This window comes from Pongo abelii, chromosome 3, assembly GCF_028885655.2.
Source record: "Pongo abelii isolate AG06213 chromosome 3, NHGRI_mPonAbe1-v2.0_pri, whole genome shotgun sequence".
Lineage (NCBI taxonomy): Eukaryota > Metazoa > Chordata > Mammalia > Primates > Hominidae > Pongo > Pongo abelii.
Genome location: NC_071988.2, coordinates 25,509,354 through 25,531,399, shown reverse-complemented (window position 1 = coordinate 25,531,399; position 22,046 = coordinate 25,509,354). Strand labels below are relative to the sequence as shown.

Genomic DNA, 22,046 nt, shown 5'->3' with positions numbered 1-22,046 from the left:
CTCACTCTGCTTCATCCCCACTTGTCTTTGTTGTATTCTGAAATGGAACTTGGTTCTATTTTCCCCTATTGCAATAGTACTGAATGAAATCTGTCTTTCCAACTAGCGCCCACACTCTATTTCTTTTTGACTCTACCAATTTACAGAAAATACATTAAACTATACCAAATAAATGAAATCAGCAAAATCCAGTACGTGGAAATCTCTAGTGGCCAAATGTCTCAACTTACTTAAATAAATTGCAAGAGTTGAGGGGGTGTCCATAGATTATACTCAAGGACATGTCACAATATAAACTGTACTATGTGGTAGATCTGAATTTTGATTCAAGCAATCTGATTTTTAAAATAACATTTTAGACCATTTTAAATTTGAACACTGATTGGATATGCATCAAACTAAAATAAGGGCAGAAGAAAGTGGGGCTGGAGTACAGGTATAGATGAAGATAAGGTTGGTTGAATGTAAGATCACTGTTGACGTTAGAGAATGAACATAAGAGGTTTCATTGTATGGCGCAACTCTGTCTACTTGAGAGTGTTTGAAATTTTTCCGTAATAAAAACTAAGTGATATTAGTGGACTGAGTGGACTAAAATATAACCAATACAAAACAACAACAACAACAACAACAAAAAAAAAACAACCATGAGCTCATAATAAAACAAAATGAAAAGAAAGCAAACAAAACAAAAACCCTAAAACCCCACTGGTCACTTTCAAGGAATGTTATTATTCTGCAAATGAGTAAACAAGCAGCTAATCCTGCCTTTTCATTACATATTACAATTGAAGCAAATAGCTGATATGGCAAAGTCCCTCTTTGTAGAAAAAACTCCAGCTAACAAATGCAGAAGTTAGAATTTAAAAAATTAGAATATCACCATTTTGCAGCATTTAATGAAATGGATTTAAACATCATCAATGACTATTAAAATCATTAGGTTAAAGTTTGCTGAGGAACTTTATGGGTGGAATAGACTAACAACAGGTAAACTACTATAATCAATCTTAACATGACCAAAAAAAAAGGGGATAATCAGATATTATGACTTCCAATCCAATGGAAATAAATGTATATTTTACCAATCAGTTCTGAAAGTCTTTATGTCTAACCACCAGTTCATGGAAAATAAGAGAGACAGAGAAACATGTAATCAGCCAAACCCAGAATATGGAATTCCACAACAGGAAAAACGATCCAGTTTCTTCAACAAATAAATGACACAGAAGGAAAACAAAGGTGAGAGAGGGTGAGAAGAAACTATTACAGACTAAAATGTGTGGACCTTATCTGAATCCATGTTTGAACAAACCACTGTAAAACAAAACAAAGCGAAAAAACTATAAAAAGACATTCTGGGTCAATCTGATAAATCTGTACATGAAATAGGATATTAGATGACACTAAAGAGCTGCTGTCAACTGTTACATATAATGATGTTTCAAAAAAAACGGCATGTATTAGTCACTATTGCAGAAATTTTGGTTGAAAGGATAGGATGAGATTTACATTAAAATACTCCAGCAATTAGAAGACAAAGAGGTGTTGGTGGTGATGGAGATAATGAAACAGAATTGATAAAACCTGTTGAGGCTGGGTGGCTCATTTCTCCCTTTTATATAAATTCGAAAGTCTCAGCCAGGCGTGGTGGCTCATGCCTGCAATCCCAACACTTTGGGAGGTCGAGGTGGGTGGATCACCTGAGGTCAGGAGTTCAAGACCAGCCTGGCCAAATGGCGAAACCTCATCTCTACTAAAAAATACAAAATCAGCCGGGCGTGATGGTGGGCATTTATAATCCCAGCTACTCAGGAGGCTGAGGCAGGGAGGACTGGTTGAACCCGGGAGGTGGAGGTTGCAGTGAGCTGAGATCCTGCCACTGCACTCCAGCCTGGGCGACAGAGTAAGAGTCCATCTCAAAAAAAAAGAAAAGTCTCCATAATAAAAAGTTAAAAAAAGAAAAATGGGTGTGGAGGTTAAATTTATAATTCAAACATACTTCTTTGGTAGTCTAAAAATAGGCTGATGAGACAGCAGTCTCTGCCAGAGCAACCACATTAAAAATTGTGTTTAGATTCTCAGGAAGGCCTGCCAAAGCCCATTTAGTTGGTAGCGTTTTTCAAAGGGGTACTTTTTGACATTGTGGGTAGATCAATTCTTTGTGGAATGGGAACTACCTTGGACACTGCAGGACATTCAATTCAGCATCACAGGCTCAAGACACCCAAAGCCAACATCACCCCCTACAGTCACCGTAACAACAGAAGGAGAAAATCTCCCATTTCCCCAAAATGTCCCTGGGAGCATTAAGGAACCAACTCTGGTTAAGAACTGCTTCACTAGACCACATACTGTCGATTTACGATTAAAAAAAGAGAGACAATAAAGAGGGCCACAAAAATATTAGTAAAGAATTAATTGGCTATTGAAAAGGCAATTTTAAATTTAAAAAAGAGTCTGTCTTATTAATTCATGGTGGGAGTTGGGGATAAATAATAAAAGCATACATACAGTCAGCATTTTTCAATGACTGCTTCTTTTTGGAAGGTTTGGAGATGACTTTTATCCGCTTGCTGAGGAACACACCAATGTCATCACTGTTGCCATAGAACATCTTTACAGACAACATGAAGTGCTTTCGCTTGTCTGAATCAGATATATACAATGTTTTGGCTGTGCAATAGTTCTGTGAAAGAAAAGTAAAGTTTTAACAGCAGCAAAACCTTGTTTGTTTATGTAGTACCTACAACTCAGAATGGCCATGGTTTAAGTAATAAGTAAAACAATTCCAAGGGATAGCTGATAAAACCAACTATAAAAATTATCAACTATAAAAATTACTGAAATTGATTTCTGAAAAGTACAAAGTCTTCCTTATAAAGTCTAAAACACAAACACTGTCATCTATTGTATCCTCTTTAAAAGACCATTTAAAAAAAAACAGCCTTTTCTTGTTTTACATAGCTCTACAACTGTGTCATGGAATTATCACTCAACGTTACAGCAGTAACTTTTAAAATACATTTTACAGTTAAAAAAATCAATGACTATCTTTCTCCAAAAAAGAAAAATAAAGCTATCAGAAGTCAACAAATTATGTAAAAGATTTTAACAGTAGTTCTTCTCAAAATAGAGCATAAAATATTTTTCTTTATATAGCTGAACACTAGAGTAATCACTTATAAGATTGAGGAAAACAATGATAGACAAACTGGATGATTATAAAATATCTTAAACCAGAAAGAGATTATATAAGCATTACTTTAAAGAACTATTTTTAAAATGGTTAACTTTGCCCAAAAGGACGATTCATATGTATCACCAGAAGAACTGAATTTAAAGGTACTAGAGAAAATGCTCAAAGCATTATGTCAGTTTACCAGAATTTAAATTCTGATAACTGAAAAGATAAAGAGATATAGCACTTTACAAACAGCAAAGACCCTTCAAAATGCTACTGCTTATATTATATATAACAATTCTAAAATTTTTCCTATTCTCTTGATCCCTGTGAATCAGGGAGGGTTCCAAATTATTGTCCTTTTCCAGATAAGATAAATGATGCTGAAACACAGCATAAGTATCTAAAGTATCTGAATTATATTTTTTAAAAGATCAACATTCCACTTTAAAATTAAGCTAAACAAGTTTCTTCAACTACCTCTCCTGTATCTTCCTTTTAAAAAGCAGAGCAAATGCTACTCAGGAAACAGTTAATGACTTCTAGGTTTTTATCTTTAAAATTTTACTCACAGACAGCCTTGGCAGCAGACAAAACTACTGCAATAGTTTATTGTATTTCTCATAGCAAAGCTATATAAGAAAATTTAGATGCCATCTTGAACATTATACATTCAACTAAGTTTTTAAAAATCAAAAGTTTGGTGAAAGCTTTGAGAGGTTTTGCTCTGTAGAAGGCAAAAATAAGATAAAGCTCATCATAGTAATAAATAAAAACAGGCCAGGGTGGTAGCTCATGCCTGTAATCTTAGCACTTTGGGAGGCCGAGGTGGACAGACTGCTTAAGTCCAGAAGTTTGAGACCAGCCTGAGCAACATGGTGAAACCCCATCTCTACGAAAAACACAAAAATTATCCAGGCATGGTGGTGCATGCCTGTAGTCCCAGCTACTCAGGAGGCTGAGGTGGGAGGGTCGCTTCAGCCCAGGAGGCAGAGGTTGTAATGAGCCGTGATCCCACCACCGCACTCCAGCCTGGGCGACAGGGTGGCACCCTGTCTCAAAATGAATAAAGATAAAGAAACAAAAAACAACAGTACTTTGCAGTCACATCACTCCTTGCACCCAAGATCTCTAACACACTCAGAGATGGCATCTGCGAGCTGCTATACCCATAGGTCTGCCATACTCTTAAAAGTGACAGCATTGAGGGTCAAATTAAGCCTAAACAATGAAATTCTTCTGCAACATAAGACGAGGTCTATGAAAACGGGTATCAATGTACTAAAGCAGACAGTAATGGGAAGCAAAAATGAAATGTATATCTAAATGAAGGTAATTACATTCTAATGGGAAAGCTTAAAAATGTTGAGATGGCTTTTGAGTGTTAAAATTAAAAGGTAAGATCCATATCAGAAAAAGAAAATACTGAAATCCAGCATAAATAAGACATATTGGCAAACAAGAAAGGAAAAAAAGAACCAAGAAGGTTGGATCATAAGACCTACACAAAAAGAACTGCATTTTGTTTGGAAAAAACAAACACACATATATCTCCTTGGAAAGAAAGGAAATATATCCCTAATTACAATGAGTAGTTTGAATCCACAAAAATCATAATCAAGATAATTATATGGGAACTATTATTTTTAAAAAACTATAAGGCCACTGACCACAAACTACTCAAATTCCATTAAGAAAAGAAGGAAAAAGTCACTGACTCATAGAAAATAAGCAAATAAAACTAAAATTACATTTGCCTTGCTATTCTAAAAGGTTAAATTAGCTAATGGAATTCTAGAAGAGAAAATGGCATATAATCATCTCTCTAGAAATACTCTTTGAAAACAAGACCTTTAGACAATAAAAGACATTTCCCTGAAAGAAAGAAGAAATACTAAATCTAATGCTGCAAAGTGATACTGCAGAAACGTTTAAATTATAGAAACAAAATGTTAGCAAGAGTATATGATGTTTAAAAATAAGAAAAACACGAGAGTGTTAACTAAGTCATCCTTGTTGCGTAGCTTACCTAGCTGTGACTATAAAAAATGTAAATTTTTTTTAACAAATTAAAAACATTACACAAAATCTAAGATCCAACATATTACCTACATACAGCCAAATGTCATGACCATAAATTTAAAGGGCTAGATATACTAGAATTTTGTTGCAGTGAATATTTGAAGTAAGTATAAACACCAAAAATTGCAAAATGAATATCCCATATTTCTCGATAACTAATTGTACCACTCAATGAACAGACTATTTCCTTACACGAATGGAGGTTAAGTGAGGCAGACAAGAGCAAAGTGCCTCTTACTGAAGCTCAGATTCCGCTGCTCAGGACATCTTTGCCTACCTTGGTCAAAACCATGTCCTTATACCTTTATGCTCTAAGCACATGATTATATTGTTTTTTTCCTGCCTGGGATGCCTTCTACTAACTCTCACCAGTCTTACTTTACATAAACTTCCTTAATAGAATTTTTCCTTAAAATTAAATATTAACATACAATTTTGGCTTACAGACATTGTACTAACCTATTACTAGGTATTTTTAAACACTAGTTAAATGCTCAAGCTCTCAGGTATTCTATTCCTCTTCTGCCAGTTTCTAGGCCTTGGGGAAAGGGTATACTAGTGGAAGTTGAAGAAAGATATAATGAAAAACAGCAGAAAGATCTCCATGTTGAGGCAGCCCCTAAAGGTACAAAATTAGAATGTGGCACTACTAAGCCACAATGCTGCGAAAGGCAAGCAGTGATACTACTGGTTGGTTTATTTGGTATTACTTCATTTAAAATTACTGGAAGCTGGAACTAGTTAAAATGAGCAACGAAGTAGGATTAAACAGTTATACACACAGGTAGCTAGAATCCCTGGCTTCTCACTACCTATCTGATCCACTCATTCATAGTACTGAATGTCTACATGTGAAGCCTGGAGGCATATAACTCTGAGACTTCCTAGGTAACAAGAAAACAGATGAGACAAGACTTAAGATCTATTAGATCAACCCACCACTTAAATATATTCGTTACTTTAGCTCAGGGGTCATAATTTAGAAATAGTTTTACTGGTTTAAGATGAAACAACCTTTATTGTAATAAGTATTATCCCAAATCTAATTTAAAATACATAGTCAACAAATCTTACTTACAAAAACTATAAAGATATAAATGACATACAAATAGCTAAATCTGAAGGAGGCTGACATTAAGACCTGTAGTACTATCTGTAAAATCACTAAAATTGAATTTGAGAGTACAAATCCCCTAGCTCACCTCCACCAACGCTACTCCCAACCCATATCCCTAGTGCCAACTACAACACAGCAAACACTAAAATATTCAACAAAGATGTATCAAATAATGAAACAGCTGTTTATGTGCTATTTTAGAAGATGTTTAGTCATTGAGATCAAAACTAACCATTTTCTAAAGTATAGCAGCAAGGAAAAATAAAACCATAGCTAAATTCTAAGCGAATAAAAAACTATCTTTCAATACTAAAAGTATAGATTGGCTGGACACGGTGGCACACACCCATAATCCCAGCACTTTGGGAGGCTGAGGTGGATGGACTGCTTGAGCTCAGGAGTTCAAGACCAGCCTAGGTAACATGGCGAAACCCCGTCTCTACAAAAAAATACAAAAAAGTTAGCTGGACATGGTGATGCACACCTATGGTCCTGCTACTTGTGAGGTGGAGGTTGCAGTCAGCCAAGATTGCACCATTGCATTTCCGCATGGGTGACAGAGTAAAAACCCTATCCCGGGGGAAGAAAAAAAAAGATCTAGATTGACTGCTTTCTAAATTCATACAACATAATCAGTAAAACTAGTTGATAAATTGTTTTCTCTAGAAAATTAATTGAAGAACCCCTGCCACGCACTAAAATTTGAGTAAAGCCAACTGTGGCTGTTCTTGTCTACAGTATCACTCTGCTTCACTCTGATGTCAAGTAAACATTTATCTTTATAACCCAGATAAATGCTTTCCACAATGTATATATCATCGTGTCTAGTATAAAACTAAGATTAAAATAGCAGAGTAAAACATTACTGAACAATGTATTTTTGTTGATAAACCTCTGTCAAACAGAAGATGAGCAATCAGCCTCCTAAATTTATTACTGGCTTCCAATAGAAATCTGATTTATAGTCTGCTAAAACTGCTTGCAAGCTGGGGAAGCTTACTGCATGCCACCTTTCGATGTCAGCAGCGTAAGCTTCATGAGTGACTAGACCAAAGCTATCTGAGAGGCATATTTTTTGGTTCTAGTTTATATACTCAAGAAATCGCTACCAATAGTTATTAAAGAAAAAAATCTCCACCACAAAAATGAATACGAAAACTACATTCTGGTACCATGGTGCCCCTTTCTGGTGAACTAGCAGTCTTGATTTACCTTTCCTTCCAAGTTTAGCTGCTGCATTTCTTGGTCACTATTTCCTATCCCAATAAATGCACACGGTTGAGACTCTTGTTCAGAACAACCATCGCGTTCCATTTGTTCTTTTTTTTTCTTCCATCCACTGCCCATAAGATATACACAAGGAGGAGGGCAAAAAAACCTGAAAAATAATGGGGAAAAAAAAACCAAGAAGCAAAAATCAATTAGATTCAATAAAGCATTTCCTTTTCTTGAACATTATGAATACAAAATCATATTGAAATGCACCTATTTCCCAATGAAAAATTTTGGTGAAGCCTTTTGTAATGCAAATAATCATACCCACAGGACAGAAATCGGGACTTCCACAATGACTAAACCTGTTCAGGTAAAATATTGGAGTTATGCATACAGTTAGATTAAATACTTTTTAGAGTACAGAACTTCTCTTTGTATTTTCACATAGCTCAGAGTTCTAAACTACCGGAGTTCAGCAAATCCAGTGTACTCTAACATATTACAAAACATGATAAACCACCACAAAAATCTGTAATTACTAATTAAGGCCTATTCAAAATGACACAATCATTAATGAGTGACATTACTGTTATGGATACTGCAACTTAATGTGGTAATTAACCTGGAAAATTGTATTAGAGCATTGTCCATAGTAGAAACATCCAAAATATTAATAAAACTAAGCAAAAGAGTCAAAAATAAATGGATCTCCTGATTATGAGCAGTGCTGTGTTTTATATACTTTGAATTTTATATACACTTGGAACACCTGGTGTGCTGTAGATTATCTGAGAAATATTTCATGCTCAAAGAACAATACACTGTATTCTTTCAACTCACAGAATACAACAGGTTTGTTTTGCTAGTTGTCAAAAACCACCTTCACAAGTTCTTCTGAGAATGATTTTCTTATAACCTTTTATTTAGCAATTAAAAATATTATCTATTGCAAAGCCTAGCTCAAGGCTCATATTTTACATAGTTCAGACCATCAATCCAGTCCTTATATAGGGTGTAAATTCACCTTTGTTCAATTATAATGCTGACTTGTACATACTTTAAAACATCTATGCCATATCTCTCTAGAGGGCCTGAAAACTCAAACTAACTATAGTAGCCACATAAGTAATCCTGGGTGAACGGCGTATACAATAAACAGGAATATCCAGGCTGGGCGCAGTGACTCATACCTGTAATCCTAACACTTTGGGAGGCAGAGGCAGGCGGACTGCTTGAGCCCAGTAGTTTGAGACCAGCCTGGGCAACATGGCTAAACCTCATGTCTACAAAAAATACAAAAATTAGTGGGCGTGGTGGCAGGCACCTATAGTCCCAGCTACTCTGGTGGCTGAGGTGGGAGGACCACCTGAGCCTGGGAGGTCAAGGCTGCGGTGAGCTGTCATAGTGCAGCTGCACTCCAGCTTGGATTAGAGTGAGACTCTGTCTTAAAAAAAAAAAAAAAAAAAAAAAATTAGGAATATCCTTTAGTTACCCAAAGAAGTAGTTTCCTTCTCTTCTTTCTTGAAACACACAGCCTCCATTGTCATTCTCACTTCTTGTACTGTTATTAGTACAGAAAATGGCTTACTTTTCTTAATCCTAGTATAAGAAAACCCAGAGCTTAAATGCAACGATAATCAGCCACTGGTGTATATACACCCACTCGCACTCACGTGGCTGAACTATGGGCATGCAGGCCTAGTGTTGGTCCTGTCCTCCAATTGTTCAATAGATGACTGAAATCAAATTTTATATGAAATACCATTTTTTTAAATTTGGCAACTAATTTACACTTATTAACACTCTGTAGGCCAACAACGTGCAGACTAAAAGAAAAAAACTTTATGTGCATATGTGCACACACAAGCAGACACCAGCAGGCTGGATTTGGTGCTCAGGTCTTCCTGAAGGTGGTAGTATCTACTTCTTGTTTGCTTCCCCCTCAGCCTCTACAATATTATCTACTGAATTGACTGAAAATATATTAATGGAACCTACTTTTTGCTCAACCTTAACCAGACTACTTTAGAGGCAATTTACATATGACTTACAAGAAGTAAACTGGGTTTATTTAATATTCATTAATTCTCCAAGTTATTTATTATATCCTGAGTGTGTAACAGATACTGGGGATATAGCAGTAAAAATAAACAAAAAAATTAGACAAAATTCCTGTCCTCATGGATCTTACACTCTAATAGGAGAGAGATAATAAAAACAGATAAATGAGTGAAATAACATGCATATGTACTCCATTAGCTGGTGATAAGTATGGGGAGAAAAAAATAAAGCAGGCAAGGGGTACCTGAAATGGGGACAGCCCAAGGTGGCCAGGAAAAGTTTCCTTAAGAAGGTGACTTTGAGTCACGACCTAAAGCCACGTGGACACCTGGGGCAAGTGCATTTCCACAGAGGAAAGAGCCAGTGCAAAGATTCTGAGATAGGAAGGACTGTGACCAACAGTGGGGAAACAACCAACAGACCAGAGCGGCTGGAGTAGACAGCAAGAGGGGGATTAACAGTCAGTGAAGCCAGAGGTAGTGGACAAGTAGACCAAGAAGGCCCTATGGATTTAACTGAGGGAGGAGGGAAGTCTCTGTAGTCCTCTCACATTTATCTAATCCAATAGAAAAGAGCAGTTTTCATGCCTGTATACTTACACTGAGGCCAAGGATATAAAGGTCACAGCCAAGGTAGTGGGCCCAGTTCCAGGTCACTCTAAGTTTGGAGGGAAGCCTGGATTAGCTGGGCTGGTTTTGGAGCGGGTTCAGTTCAAGTCTACAAAGGGGAGCTTTCTGGCTTCCAACGCTGGGAGCTACCCAATGCTTACTATGGCACAGAGTCAAATACCTAGGTTGGCACACTCTCAGGAGGTTGAGAAGGCATCAGTTTTGGAAACACATCTCCTGTTTTTTTTAATTGAACATTGATGTTAAGACTCCTTAGTAAATTGGTGTATCAGCCATAAAACTCAAAGAGCTGTGTTTTAGTACAGGTTGTGTATTCCTTATCTAAAATGCTTGGGACCAACAGTGTTTTGAATTTTTTTTTTTCCAGACCTTGGACTGTTTGCATTTATACTTAGTGGTTGAACATCCCAAATCTAAAATGCTCCAGGCTGGGTGCAGTGACTCATGCCTATAATCCCAGCACTTTGGGAGGCTGAGGCAGGCAGATCACTTGAGGCCAGGAGTTCAAGACCAGACCGGCCAACATAGCAAAACACTGTCTCTACTAAAAATAAAAAAATTAGCCAGGCATGGTGGCGCATGCCTGTAGTCCCAGTTACCCAGGAGGCTGAGGCATGAGAATCGCTGGAACCTGGTAGGTGGGGTTGCAGCGAGCCAAGATAGCGCCACTGTACTCCAGCCTGGATGACAGAACAAGACTCTTACAGGGTCATGTTGGCACTCAGGGTTTTCAGATTTTGGAGTACTTCGAATTTTTGGATTGGGAATGTGCAACCTATATGCCAAATACAGTAGTCAAATCTCAATGAGTTATCATAAATGGTACTTTTTTTTTTTTTTGAAACGGAGTCTTGCTCTGTCGCCCAGGCTGGAGTGCAGTGGCGCGATCTCCGCTCACTGCAAGCTCCGCCTCCCGGGTTCATGCCATTCTCCTGCCTCAGCCTCCCGAGTAGCTGGGACTACAGGCGCCCGCCACCACGCCCGGCTAATTTCTTTTTTTTTTTTTTTTTTTTTTTGTATTTTTAGTAGAGATGGGGTTTCACCGTGTTAGCCAGGATGGTCTCGATCTCCTGACCTTGTGATCCACCCGCCTCGGCCTCCCAAAGTGCTGGGATTACAGGCGTGAGCCACCGTGCCCGGCCCATAAATGATACTTCTTAATTTCACATCTGAAAAATATAAAGAGAGCTAAACTGATAAAAGAATGAGTAGTGCTGGTTTTCTCAAAAGTACTGTGACAAAATGCATGAAATGGTAAAAATCAGGTTGATAAAAAATTCTCTATTCAAAACACTGACCAAGGGTCTACCTTGAAAGTGCTTTCCAATCATGTAATAAATATAAGAAAAATAAAGACTTTTCAATAGTCTGAGTCTTTAAAAAAAAAAAAAGTCAACTCTAAATTATTTCAAAAAGCCATGATGGAAGTAGCAAATCCAATATAATCTAAACATTCAAATTATTTCTATATTGCTGATAAAATCATACCTTAAACATCCCAATATCATCATCCCCTAAAATACAGCAAACAAATCAAGTTGTTGCCCAGACTTCATAAAAATCCAGTGATTGAATAAAAGTCAGCATATATACAAAAAAAAAAGGCAAGAATACAGGCAAAAGAAACTAAAGGGAGTGGGGTAAAAATAAAAGGCCACCAAATTAACAGAAGAAAACTTAAATACATCTTTATTTATTTATTTAATTTTAAAGACAGAGTCAGACTTTCACTATGTTGCCCAGGCTGGTCTTGAACTCCTGGTCTCAAGGGATCCTCCTGTCTTGGCCTCTCAAAGTGTTGGGATTACAGGCATGAGCCACTGTACCTGGCCTAAAATATATCTTATGTGGTGTATTTTAGGCCAGGTGTGTGAAACTGACAATTTTTTTAAATTTGGGCAGTTGGTCAATATGTATCAAACACTCAGTGAAAAGTCTGAAAAGTGGTTAGCTTACAGAGTTTAACTGCTGCTATAAAAAGATATCCTATAAAACACGTTGCCTTTATTTTCTCATCTTTCCTAGCAGCTCTATCAACTATAACAAATAATACTTTCTCTGCCACTTGGTGGCGATAGGCACACATTTAAAATTTTACTCCTTTCACAGTTGTCTTTATTTTCAGAGACTGTTTCAACCACTGATTTCCTCAAATCTTGAGATGATGTCTGAAAACTGCCTTACAGATTCAAAGAAGGCTTTTCATCCATTCCAATATATAAAATAAATTAGGTTAAACAGAATCCAAACTCATGACATTTGCGTTATCTTGCTACCTTTGCAGAATCATCACTAACCTTTGATGATTATTCAGTTCACAAGGACCATATTTAGGAACTTTTTGCATACCACAATTGGCCAATTAACACAAATCTCAATATGACTTCAGAATCATATAATCACTAATATTAATGGGGTACTAGTTGTGCCATGCAAATAAATACCAGTTATTAGGCACCATATTTAATATCAAGAACAATTTTAAATTTGGGGATAAAATTTCCTAACCAAGTATTTTTCAGCATCACTCACTGGAGTTATTTTGTATGCCAAAAAGACACAGCCAAGAGGACTGTGATCATGCCCCCAGGTAACCTCACGCCTTATGCCTTTGCAACTCTTCAAAAAGGCCTGAACCAGGATCAGCAAGAAAGAAGGCCGATCCTCTTCCCACTGTGCACTCCACCACCAAGTAAGAGCCCAGAACTCTTCTCTGAATCCAGGGCAGTTTGACAGACATCCAGAGGGCTAGATTAGCATTAGCAGTCCTTTACTACTAACACCTGTTTTTTAAAAAAATCAAGTAAATTTAATGGGTTTCCCCTTTATTATAAAGTAATGCATGTCTACTTTGAAAATTTTAACAATACAAATCAGTAAAAATATAGGAAAGTAGTTACTCTGGCCTTTTCATCATTTTTGTTCATTTTTTAGAGGACTTCAAAGCTTAGATTGTTAAAGCTTTCTTTTGACTGGGGTTTTAGACCAGCTAGGCCATGCCCAAATAATACAGAGAAATTGAAAATAGGCCGGGTGCGGTGGCTCACGCCTGTAATCCCAGCACTTTGGGAGGCAGAGGCGGGCAGATCACAAGGTCAAGAGTTCGAGACCAGCCTGGCCAACGTGGTGAAACCCCGTCTCTATTAAAAATACAAAAATTAGCTGTGCGTGGTGGTGGGTGCCTATAATCCCAGCTACTTGGGAGGCTGAGGCAGGAGAATCATTTGAATCCAGGAGGCAGAGGTTGCAGTAAGCCAAGATTGCGCCATTGCACTCCAGCCTGGGCAACAAGGCAAGACTCCGTCTCAAAAAGAAAAAAGAAAAAGAAAAGCTACTAGAATAAAAGATATGATTAAGTTTTCCATTTTAACTTGACAAACCACTACAGCTCTATATACATGTTGGATTTTTCTTTTTTTTTTTTCAGACGGAGTCTCACTCTGCCGCCCAGGCTGGAGTGCAGTGGCACTATCTCGGACCTTAGGTGATCCGCCCACCTTGACCTCTCAAAGTGCTGGGATTACAGGCATGAGCCACCGCGCCCGGCCGTATTTTTTAACAGTAACTAACAAACAGGAACCTTATCTGGACTTTAACATAATTTTCTAAATAGCTCTTCCCCTTTTGTTATCTCCAATGAGCCTCAGTTATACATCCCGGTATTAAATGACATAGTGACTTTTAAAACTCCTAGTAAAGGTCTTTTTGCATAAAACCTGGCACACAATAGCCAATCAGAAATAAAGAATAAGTGAATTCAATTGTACTAAAATGCATCTTCAAAAATCCAGAGAAAAGAAAAGCAGCTTGCCTAAATTTGAAGCTATATGATAAACACACATCTATTCATAATTCAATTGGGGCTAGCCCAATCTCACCTAGGTAATGGTAAAAGGGTTAGTCGTAGGCAAAGTTAAGTTTACAAAGTTTAAGTACTTAAAGGATCTTTTCCTCCTCAATCCCTGCTCTAGATAACCAACACTCAAACGCAAATGGAATGGTATGGCAATTAGGGTAGTAAAAAGGGTAAATATTTAAAATTAGGCCCTCAAGAGTTCCAACCCTAGCTCCACAGATTCCTAACTAATGTCAACCTGGACACATTTAAAGTCTCTGATTTTTAGATTCGTTGCCAACAGAATTTGGATCACAACATGACTACTTCACAAAATTGTTACGAGGATTACAACTTTAAAATATTTATAAAGCACTTTCGGAATCATGTCTGGCTCATGATTGGAGCCAATATGAAACTGTTTCTACCTCAGATTCACTATGAGGTGCACAGCTGGCCTTTTAGATTCTTCCTCCATAATGATGGGTGTTAACTTTTTCTGTTTTGCTTAAAAAGCAGAAAACTTGCTATAAACACACACTAAATTTCATTAATGAAAAAAAAATACTGAATTTCTAATATCAACTTCGTGGCAAAAAAAAAGGACCACTAATTTGAGTTGGAACACTATGTCCCAAACTACAGATACCAACTTCTTCCCATCTTTAACCCTAAATCACTGTTTAAGTTGTATTAGTAAAGTAAGATAAAATAATCAGAAATTTAGTAAGTCTGAATAACAATACCTGGCAGTATTAATCTTAAATATTGTTTTCACTTGTTCATCTTTGAGGATAAAACTACCAATTAAATAGCTTTACCTTCTTGGCCAAGCACGGTGTCTCATGCCTGTAATCCTTTGGGAGGCTGAGGCAGGTGGATCACTTGAGCCCAGGAGTTTGGGATCAGCCTGGACAGCATAGTGAAACCCCATCTCTATAAAAAATACAAAAATTAGCCAGCCATGGTGGTGAGTGCCTGTAGTCCCAGCTACTCAGGTGGCTGAGGTGGGAGGATCACCTGAGCCCAGTAAGTGGAAATCATACCACTGCACTCTAGCCAGGGCAACAGAGTGAGACCCTGTCTCAAAAAAGAAAGAAAGAAAGAAAGCTTTACCTCTCTTTTCAGCTCAGATCTAGTCAGCTTCAAGGAACTTCCTAAAAATTCTCTTTTAACATGTAAATTAATTTAATCACATACATATTACATTTCCCTTCTCTTAAGCATAAGCTGAGGTTTCCTTTATGTCACAATCTCTAAGAATTCTACTCATTTCTTTCACAACAATCCCAAAACCTTAGTTTTCATTCCTTTTCTCTTCAGCTGGGTACCTTTCTAGCCAATTAAAAAACCTTTGATCTTTCTCCATAAGCAGGCTTTTTCCATGAAATGCTTAACCAAAAAATGCTGTTTGAAAGACAGACTCAAGAAACTATTCACAAGAAAATTCCAGGAACCAAGTGAAGAAACAACAATGAAAGTCCCCAATTAAACATAAAAAATGCAGAAATTTATAGAATACCACAAGAAATAATTTTTTAAAAATCACTTTGTTGTAATTTAATTTTGGTTAATCTACTTTATAGGTAATTTCTGTTGAGTCCACATTCAAGCAGTATGGGAGTATGAACCCAGTTTTGCTGTTTCTTCTTAATAGCAACCAAACAAGAATAAGATCAAGAGGGCCAGGAGTTTTCTTTATAATCATTCCATAGCTCAATTAACCTAAGCTCAAGACAGTTTCAGAATCAAGAGCTTGTTTAGCCTTTTCCTTTTCAAAATGGTACTTTTGGCGTCACATTTGCGTAAAAAACTACATTTTCCACCAAAAAGAAAGCTTCTTTGTGAATAAACTAATGTATCACATAAGTATTTCGGGAACATTATGTAGCCCAAAAGAAAAACTGTGGATTATTTCATTTTGTAAGATCAGGGATTTATTAACCAGATGACCTTTATTAAATTACCCTTCTGGCTTGAGGATATGTAGAAAGTAGAAAAGTTCCATCTTCAAAGCTCGTCTTGGTTTGAAAATAAAATAATAGACACTAGAAATAATAGCTTCTTACTCTAAAGCCTCCTATCAACTATCAGTTCTTACACTTTAGCCCAATTAGTTGCTTTGGCTTATTCAGGCATGTCTGGGCAGGCCCAGGCAAGTCTTAGCTCATAGCTTATGCCCCTTCCTTATTTGGAAATGTTATTGCTTTCTTAAACCTTTTGTAAGCAACTTCCTCTCTTCTTTGTTCTCCCTTGCACTTACCTATTTAGGAAAGTTCTATGTTATTAGCAAATCAGGTATCAGTTTAAGACTGTGAGGTCCAGCTCCAGCCAATGGATGCAGGACACAGCAGTAAGGATGACCCAAATGCATAAGGGACAAATATGTCTGCTTTTCCTTTGTTCAAGTGTGCTCTCTCCATTGTTCCATCGGGCACCCTTTCTGCAGAGAGTAAAGATTGCCTTGCTGAGAGGTCCTCTGTCTCCATGCTGACTTTTCTTCACAGCACCAATTATCTATTCCTAACAGTATACCACAATTCACTTTGTTTCTCCCCTTCAGGGGACAAATCCCCTATTTTTTATTTTGTACTAGCAAATGAACCCAGTAATAGAAGCCATCCTCTGACATGTATATTAATACATAATTGGCAAATGCATGTGGTAACTACAATTAACTATCCACCAGAAAAACAATAATCTTACCTTTTTTCATTTCCATATGACTTCTGTGCAACTTTTGCATGAAGAATAAGTACTGTTTGATCCCCTCGCTCTTTTAAATAATTTCGCATAGCTTCCCTAAAAGCAAATACAAATATTACTGTTACAGAGGTGAAATTCTTGATGAAATCTTTCATCATTACTACGCTCTGCAATGAGAGGAATGCTTATAAATATTTTTTAAATAAGCAAACCTTAAAAACAAAAACAATAAAGCAAAGTAAATCCATAAATTAAATTGGAAGATTATACAATGATACAATAAATACTGCTCATTTTCAATTCTATTCCTTGTTCTTTAAAAATAAGAAACTGTCTCGCATTCTTTGGAATTTATGATGTAACTCAAACCACAATTACACCTTCCAGAATAACTAGAATCAACATATACACTGCTAATTGGCTCTAAAATATTATAAAGTTAATAAAATGCAGTAATTTTGTAGTTTAATAATGTAATTCCCCTCCTCAGTTTCCCTACCCCAGCTATCGGAAGCAATGTTTTTCACTGAATACAAAAGCTGTAACAAATCCTTAAGCCATCCAAATTTATTATTACATGATCCTAAAATGACAATCCTATGAGGACCAAGAAAGGCCTATAGTTCACATACAAATACATAATTATCTCAAGGATATTATTAAATAAATAAAATTTAATAAAGGCTAATTGAAATTGGTGAAAATCTGAATTTTGAAAAAAATACAATGTGAATTCTTTCAAGTAAAAACAACTCTACATATTTATTGAGCAAATGGTCTATACAAAGTTCAATATCTTAAATGTATTTACATACTCAATTGTTTTGCTAAGCAATATTATATAGTAAAAAGAAAGCAAGCTCTACACAGATGAAACTATAACAATTCTGAATAAGCAGAATCCCAATTCTTGAGATGTCTTACACATCCCAAACTTAAATGTTATTCTACTGATACTATAAAGACAAATATCAGGTACAAGAGCATAGCTATACAATAGTAATATGTTATTAAATGTGAGGACTTCTAGGTTTACAGCACTTACACACTAAGTAGCCTGGTGCAAATCATTTAACCTCAACCAGCCTCTGATTCCCTAACTGGAAACTGAAGATAACACCTCCCTACCACAGGGTGGCTGAGGGGATTAAATGAGATAACCTAATAACAGCATTTATATTTACCAACTGAAAAAACCTGTTAGCTCCAAGGTAGGGCAGTAATACCAGGCTATAAATAAACTGAGAACTAATCCCTACCACTGAAAAGGAACTCAAAGTCCAAATTGTAATTAAATGCAATAATCCAAGTAGAGATATGTACAAAAAGCACCAATAAGGGAAAGCCTATGTAAAGACAGGGGTGGATGGTAAAGAACTACATGCTGGGAAAAGTTCTTAGAAGCCCTAATTCTGAGCAAGAAGTAGACACAGGAAGTGGGAGGAGGAAAGCATAAGGCGTTCCAGGGTCTGATAATAGTGTGAATAAAGGCATCAGTAACTGCACATTCAGGCTAAGGAGTAAGGCAGCCACAACAGTAAAACAAGAGCAGCTAATATTTCTTGAGTGTTTACTATGTGCCAGGCCTTGAACTAAGCACTGTAACTCCATTATTTTATTTAATCCTCATAATCCGAAAAGATAAGTACTGCTATACAGCTAACACCATTTTGACTGTCATGTCCAAGCTCTTATAGTGAACAGTGGCAGTCAGGAATTCACACAAATTTTGCGAGATTCTAAGGTGAGCCATGGCAGTGAATAAGGTTGACAATGATAGAGTCAAACTATGAAAGGCTTTGAAAATTGGACATTTGTATACTTAAATACTAAGTATAAAAGTTTATGCTATTTCAAATATTACCCCATAACAGGTGATGATAAAAGTGGTAATACGTTTCTGCATAGCAAAAAGAAACCATCAATGGAGTAAACAGACAACCTACAGAATGGGAGGAAATATGTGCAAACTGTGTATCTGATAAAGGTCTAATATCCAGCATCTATAAGGAACTTAAATTTACAAGAAAAAAAAACAAACAACCCCATTAAAAAGTAGGCAAAGGATATGAACACTTTTCAAAAGTGTTCCAACAAGCATATGAAAAGTGGCCAACTTTCATATGAAAAAAAGCTCAATATCACTGATCATTAGAGAAATGCAAATTAAAATCACAATGAGACACCATCTCACACTAGTAATAGATGGCTATTACTAATAGCCATCTCACACTAGTCACACTAGTCAGAATGGCTATTACTAAAAAGTCAAAAAATAGCAGATGCTGGAGAGGTTGTGGAGAAAAGGGAACATTTATACACTGTTGGTGGTAGCGTAAATTAGTTCAACTGTTGTGGAAAGTAGTATGGCGATCCCTCAAAGAGCTAAAAACAGAACTACCATTCTACCCAGCAATCCCATTATTGGGTATACACCCAGAGGAATATAAATCATTCTACCATAAAGTCACATGCACACGAACGCTCATCGCAGCACTATCTGCAATAGCAACGACATGGAATCAACATAAATGCCCATCAGTGACAGACTGGATAAAGAAAGTGTGGTATATACACACCATGGAATATTATGCAGTCATTAAAAATAATGAGACCATCTCTTTTGTGGGAACATAAATGAAGCTGGAGGCTATCTTCCTTAGCAAACTAACGCAGGAGCAAAAAACCAAATATCGCATGTTCTCACTTACAAGTGGGAACTAAATGATAAGAACTTATGAAGACAAAGAAGGAAATGACAGACACTGGAGTCTACTTGAGGGTGGAGCATGGGAGGAGGGAGAGGAGCAGAAAAAATAACTATTGGGTACTGGGCTTAATACCTGGGTTTACCTATGTAACAAACCTTCACATGTAACCCTGAACCTAAAATAAAAGTTTTTTTTAAAATCTCTTGGAAAATTATTTGAAGTATTTTTAGGGGAAGTATTGTTATATGGTTATTCATTATGATTAAACCTTTAAGTATAAAACAAGTGGTAGCGTGTAGTAAAATTTTTAAAGATCCAGAGAAAAACTCAAAACGAAAAAAAAAATCCATCCCTTTGTGAATTGGGACAAGATCACCAGTCAAGTTTCTCTCAAGCCCATTATAGAAAATCAATACTATAGAAACTGAATTTTCAATCTAAACTAAAGGCAATGAGAGATCTTATTAAGGTTTTTTAAAAGTACGTAATTAATTTTACTTTTTATTATTTCTAGAGAAAGGATTCAAAAGCAGAGAAGACAAGACAAACTTATAAAAAGGCTCTCACACTAAGAAGAAGGTAACAGAAGATAGGGGACAGGAAAAATAACTCTTTGCATCTTTTGTTTTGGGAGAAGTGGGTATATATTATTATTAGGTTCTGCTGACAAAAGTCAACTCTGAAGTGCCCCTGGGACCTCCAAGTTGAAAGTATTCAGTAGGTTGTTGGAAGTATCTATGCATAGTTCAAGAGAGAGGTCTGGGCTGAAAAGGTAGGGTTCACTAGTATGTAATTGGCAAACAAAACCACGGAAGTAAATGGACTCTCCCAGAACAAAAACACATTGACAGGAGAGTCAAGAAGAAAATGTATTAAAGGAAACTGAGAACTGATAAGAGGAAGAACTGAAACCAGCCTCAGGTGCTGTAGAAAGACACAACCTCGAAAGAAGGGAGCAATCAAAGGTGAAATGCTACAGAAGTCAAGGTCACTTTAATTTCAGCAAGAAGTCTAACAGATGCCAGCTGGGGGAAGGACATAAGCAGGAATCAAGTCTGAAAGTCTCTATTTTATTCGTAAAATGAGAGGCCATATGATGTCTAATGGATAACAAAACAACAGTAAATACTGGAAATACCTTCCAGGGTATGGAAAAGGAAGCTAACTATGGACAAATAAAACAACTGAAGATTGGTATCAAAGGACCAGCTAATGTTGGAATCCAAAAATAATGGTGCCAATTCCCACTAACATTCCAAGGGAGGGAAAAGGGAGACCACACTCTCAAACTGCTGGGTACTAGAGATGCAGTCTGGAGAGGGTAACATGATGAGGGATTTGAGGTGTTGCAAAGTCAGGTGACTGAACATAGAGTTCAGGGTGAATAAGAAAACAAAAGCAGGTTGGGCGCAGTGGCGCACGGCTGTAATCCCAGTACTTTGGGGGGCTGAGGCGGGCAGATCACCTGAGGTCGGGAATTCGAGACCAGCCTGACCAACATGGAGAAACTCCCTTTCTACTAAAAATACAGAATTAGCTAGGCATGGTGGCGCATGCCTGAAATCCCAGCTACTTGGGAGGCTGAGGCAGGAGAATCACTTGAACCTAGGAGGCAGAGGTTGCAGTCAGCCAAGATTGCGCCATTGCACTCCAGCCTGGGCCACAAGAGTGAAACTCCCTCTCAAAAAAAAAAGAAAAAGAAAAAGAAAAAGAAAACAAAAGCAAAGCTAAGAGAAGGCCAATATCCTGACAAAACTGGCACAAAATTTCTCAGCACAAAACTTGAAGAGCTACTATATATTTGAATAGTTTTAAGCCATTAAGTGTATTTCCGGATACTAAATTCTATTTGTATTTGTAATCTCTATTACATCATTTAGCAGTAACTGCATTGTGTTTGTCAGGTTTCGTGTTTATTTTTCTTGTCTTCCCAGATAGACTACAAAGTCTTTAAAGGCAAGATCCATATTTTACATTTCTATCCCTTTCATGACAACTCAGGTAAAACAGGACACAAACTTGGTATTTGATAATATCCGAGGCAGTCACAAATGCTTCCTACAAAGATTTTAGTTATAATCATTAAACGAGCTAAAAGTAAGCAATCACTCTTCCAGTACTCTTCTAAGCATGTATTAACATAACCAATGACCTTGAGGGTAACACTATTATGTACATTTTAGAAACTGGGTAGAGGTTAAGTAACTTTCCCAAGATGATACTGAAGAGTGAGGATTCAAATCTACGTAGCCTAGCTTGTGAGGACAAAATCATACTGTTAGTGGTTAGGGGTATAGCTTTGGTGTGAAATAGATCCGGGTCTGTTACTAAGGGTCTGTCAATCACTAAGCCTGAGTTTTCTCACCTGTAAGATAAAGACTGTAATGCCTCGTATTGGTGGTGGGGGCAGGGGGACACTTTAAAGTAAGTTAGTCCCACAGACTGACAGAAAGCAAGTGCCAGTAGCCTTGAGCTATTACTATTATTTCCTTAGAAAGAAGACTTC

General features: G+C 37.0%; 1 protein-coding gene across 12 annotated transcripts in view; it reads right to left on the bottom strand.

Moving 5' to 3' along the window:
• The window catches only part of RBPJ (recombination signal binding protein for immunoglobulin kappa J region), a 114,368-nt gene that overhangs the window by 11,650 nt on the left and 80,672 nt on the right, over positions 1-22,046 (bottom strand). For all 12 annotated transcript variants that reach the window (XM_024245744.3, XM_024245746.3, XM_024245747.3 and 9 more), the window contains 3 exons: positions 16,830-16,925; positions 7,596-7,761; positions 2,515-2,689 (listed from right to left, as the gene is read on the bottom strand). In XM_024245744.3, the coding sequence (XP_024101512.1) occupies positions 2,515-2,689; positions 7,596-7,761; positions 16,830-16,925 (437 nt within the window). The remainder of the gene's footprint in view (positions 1-2,514; positions 2,690-7,595; positions 7,762-16,829; positions 16,926-22,046) is intronic.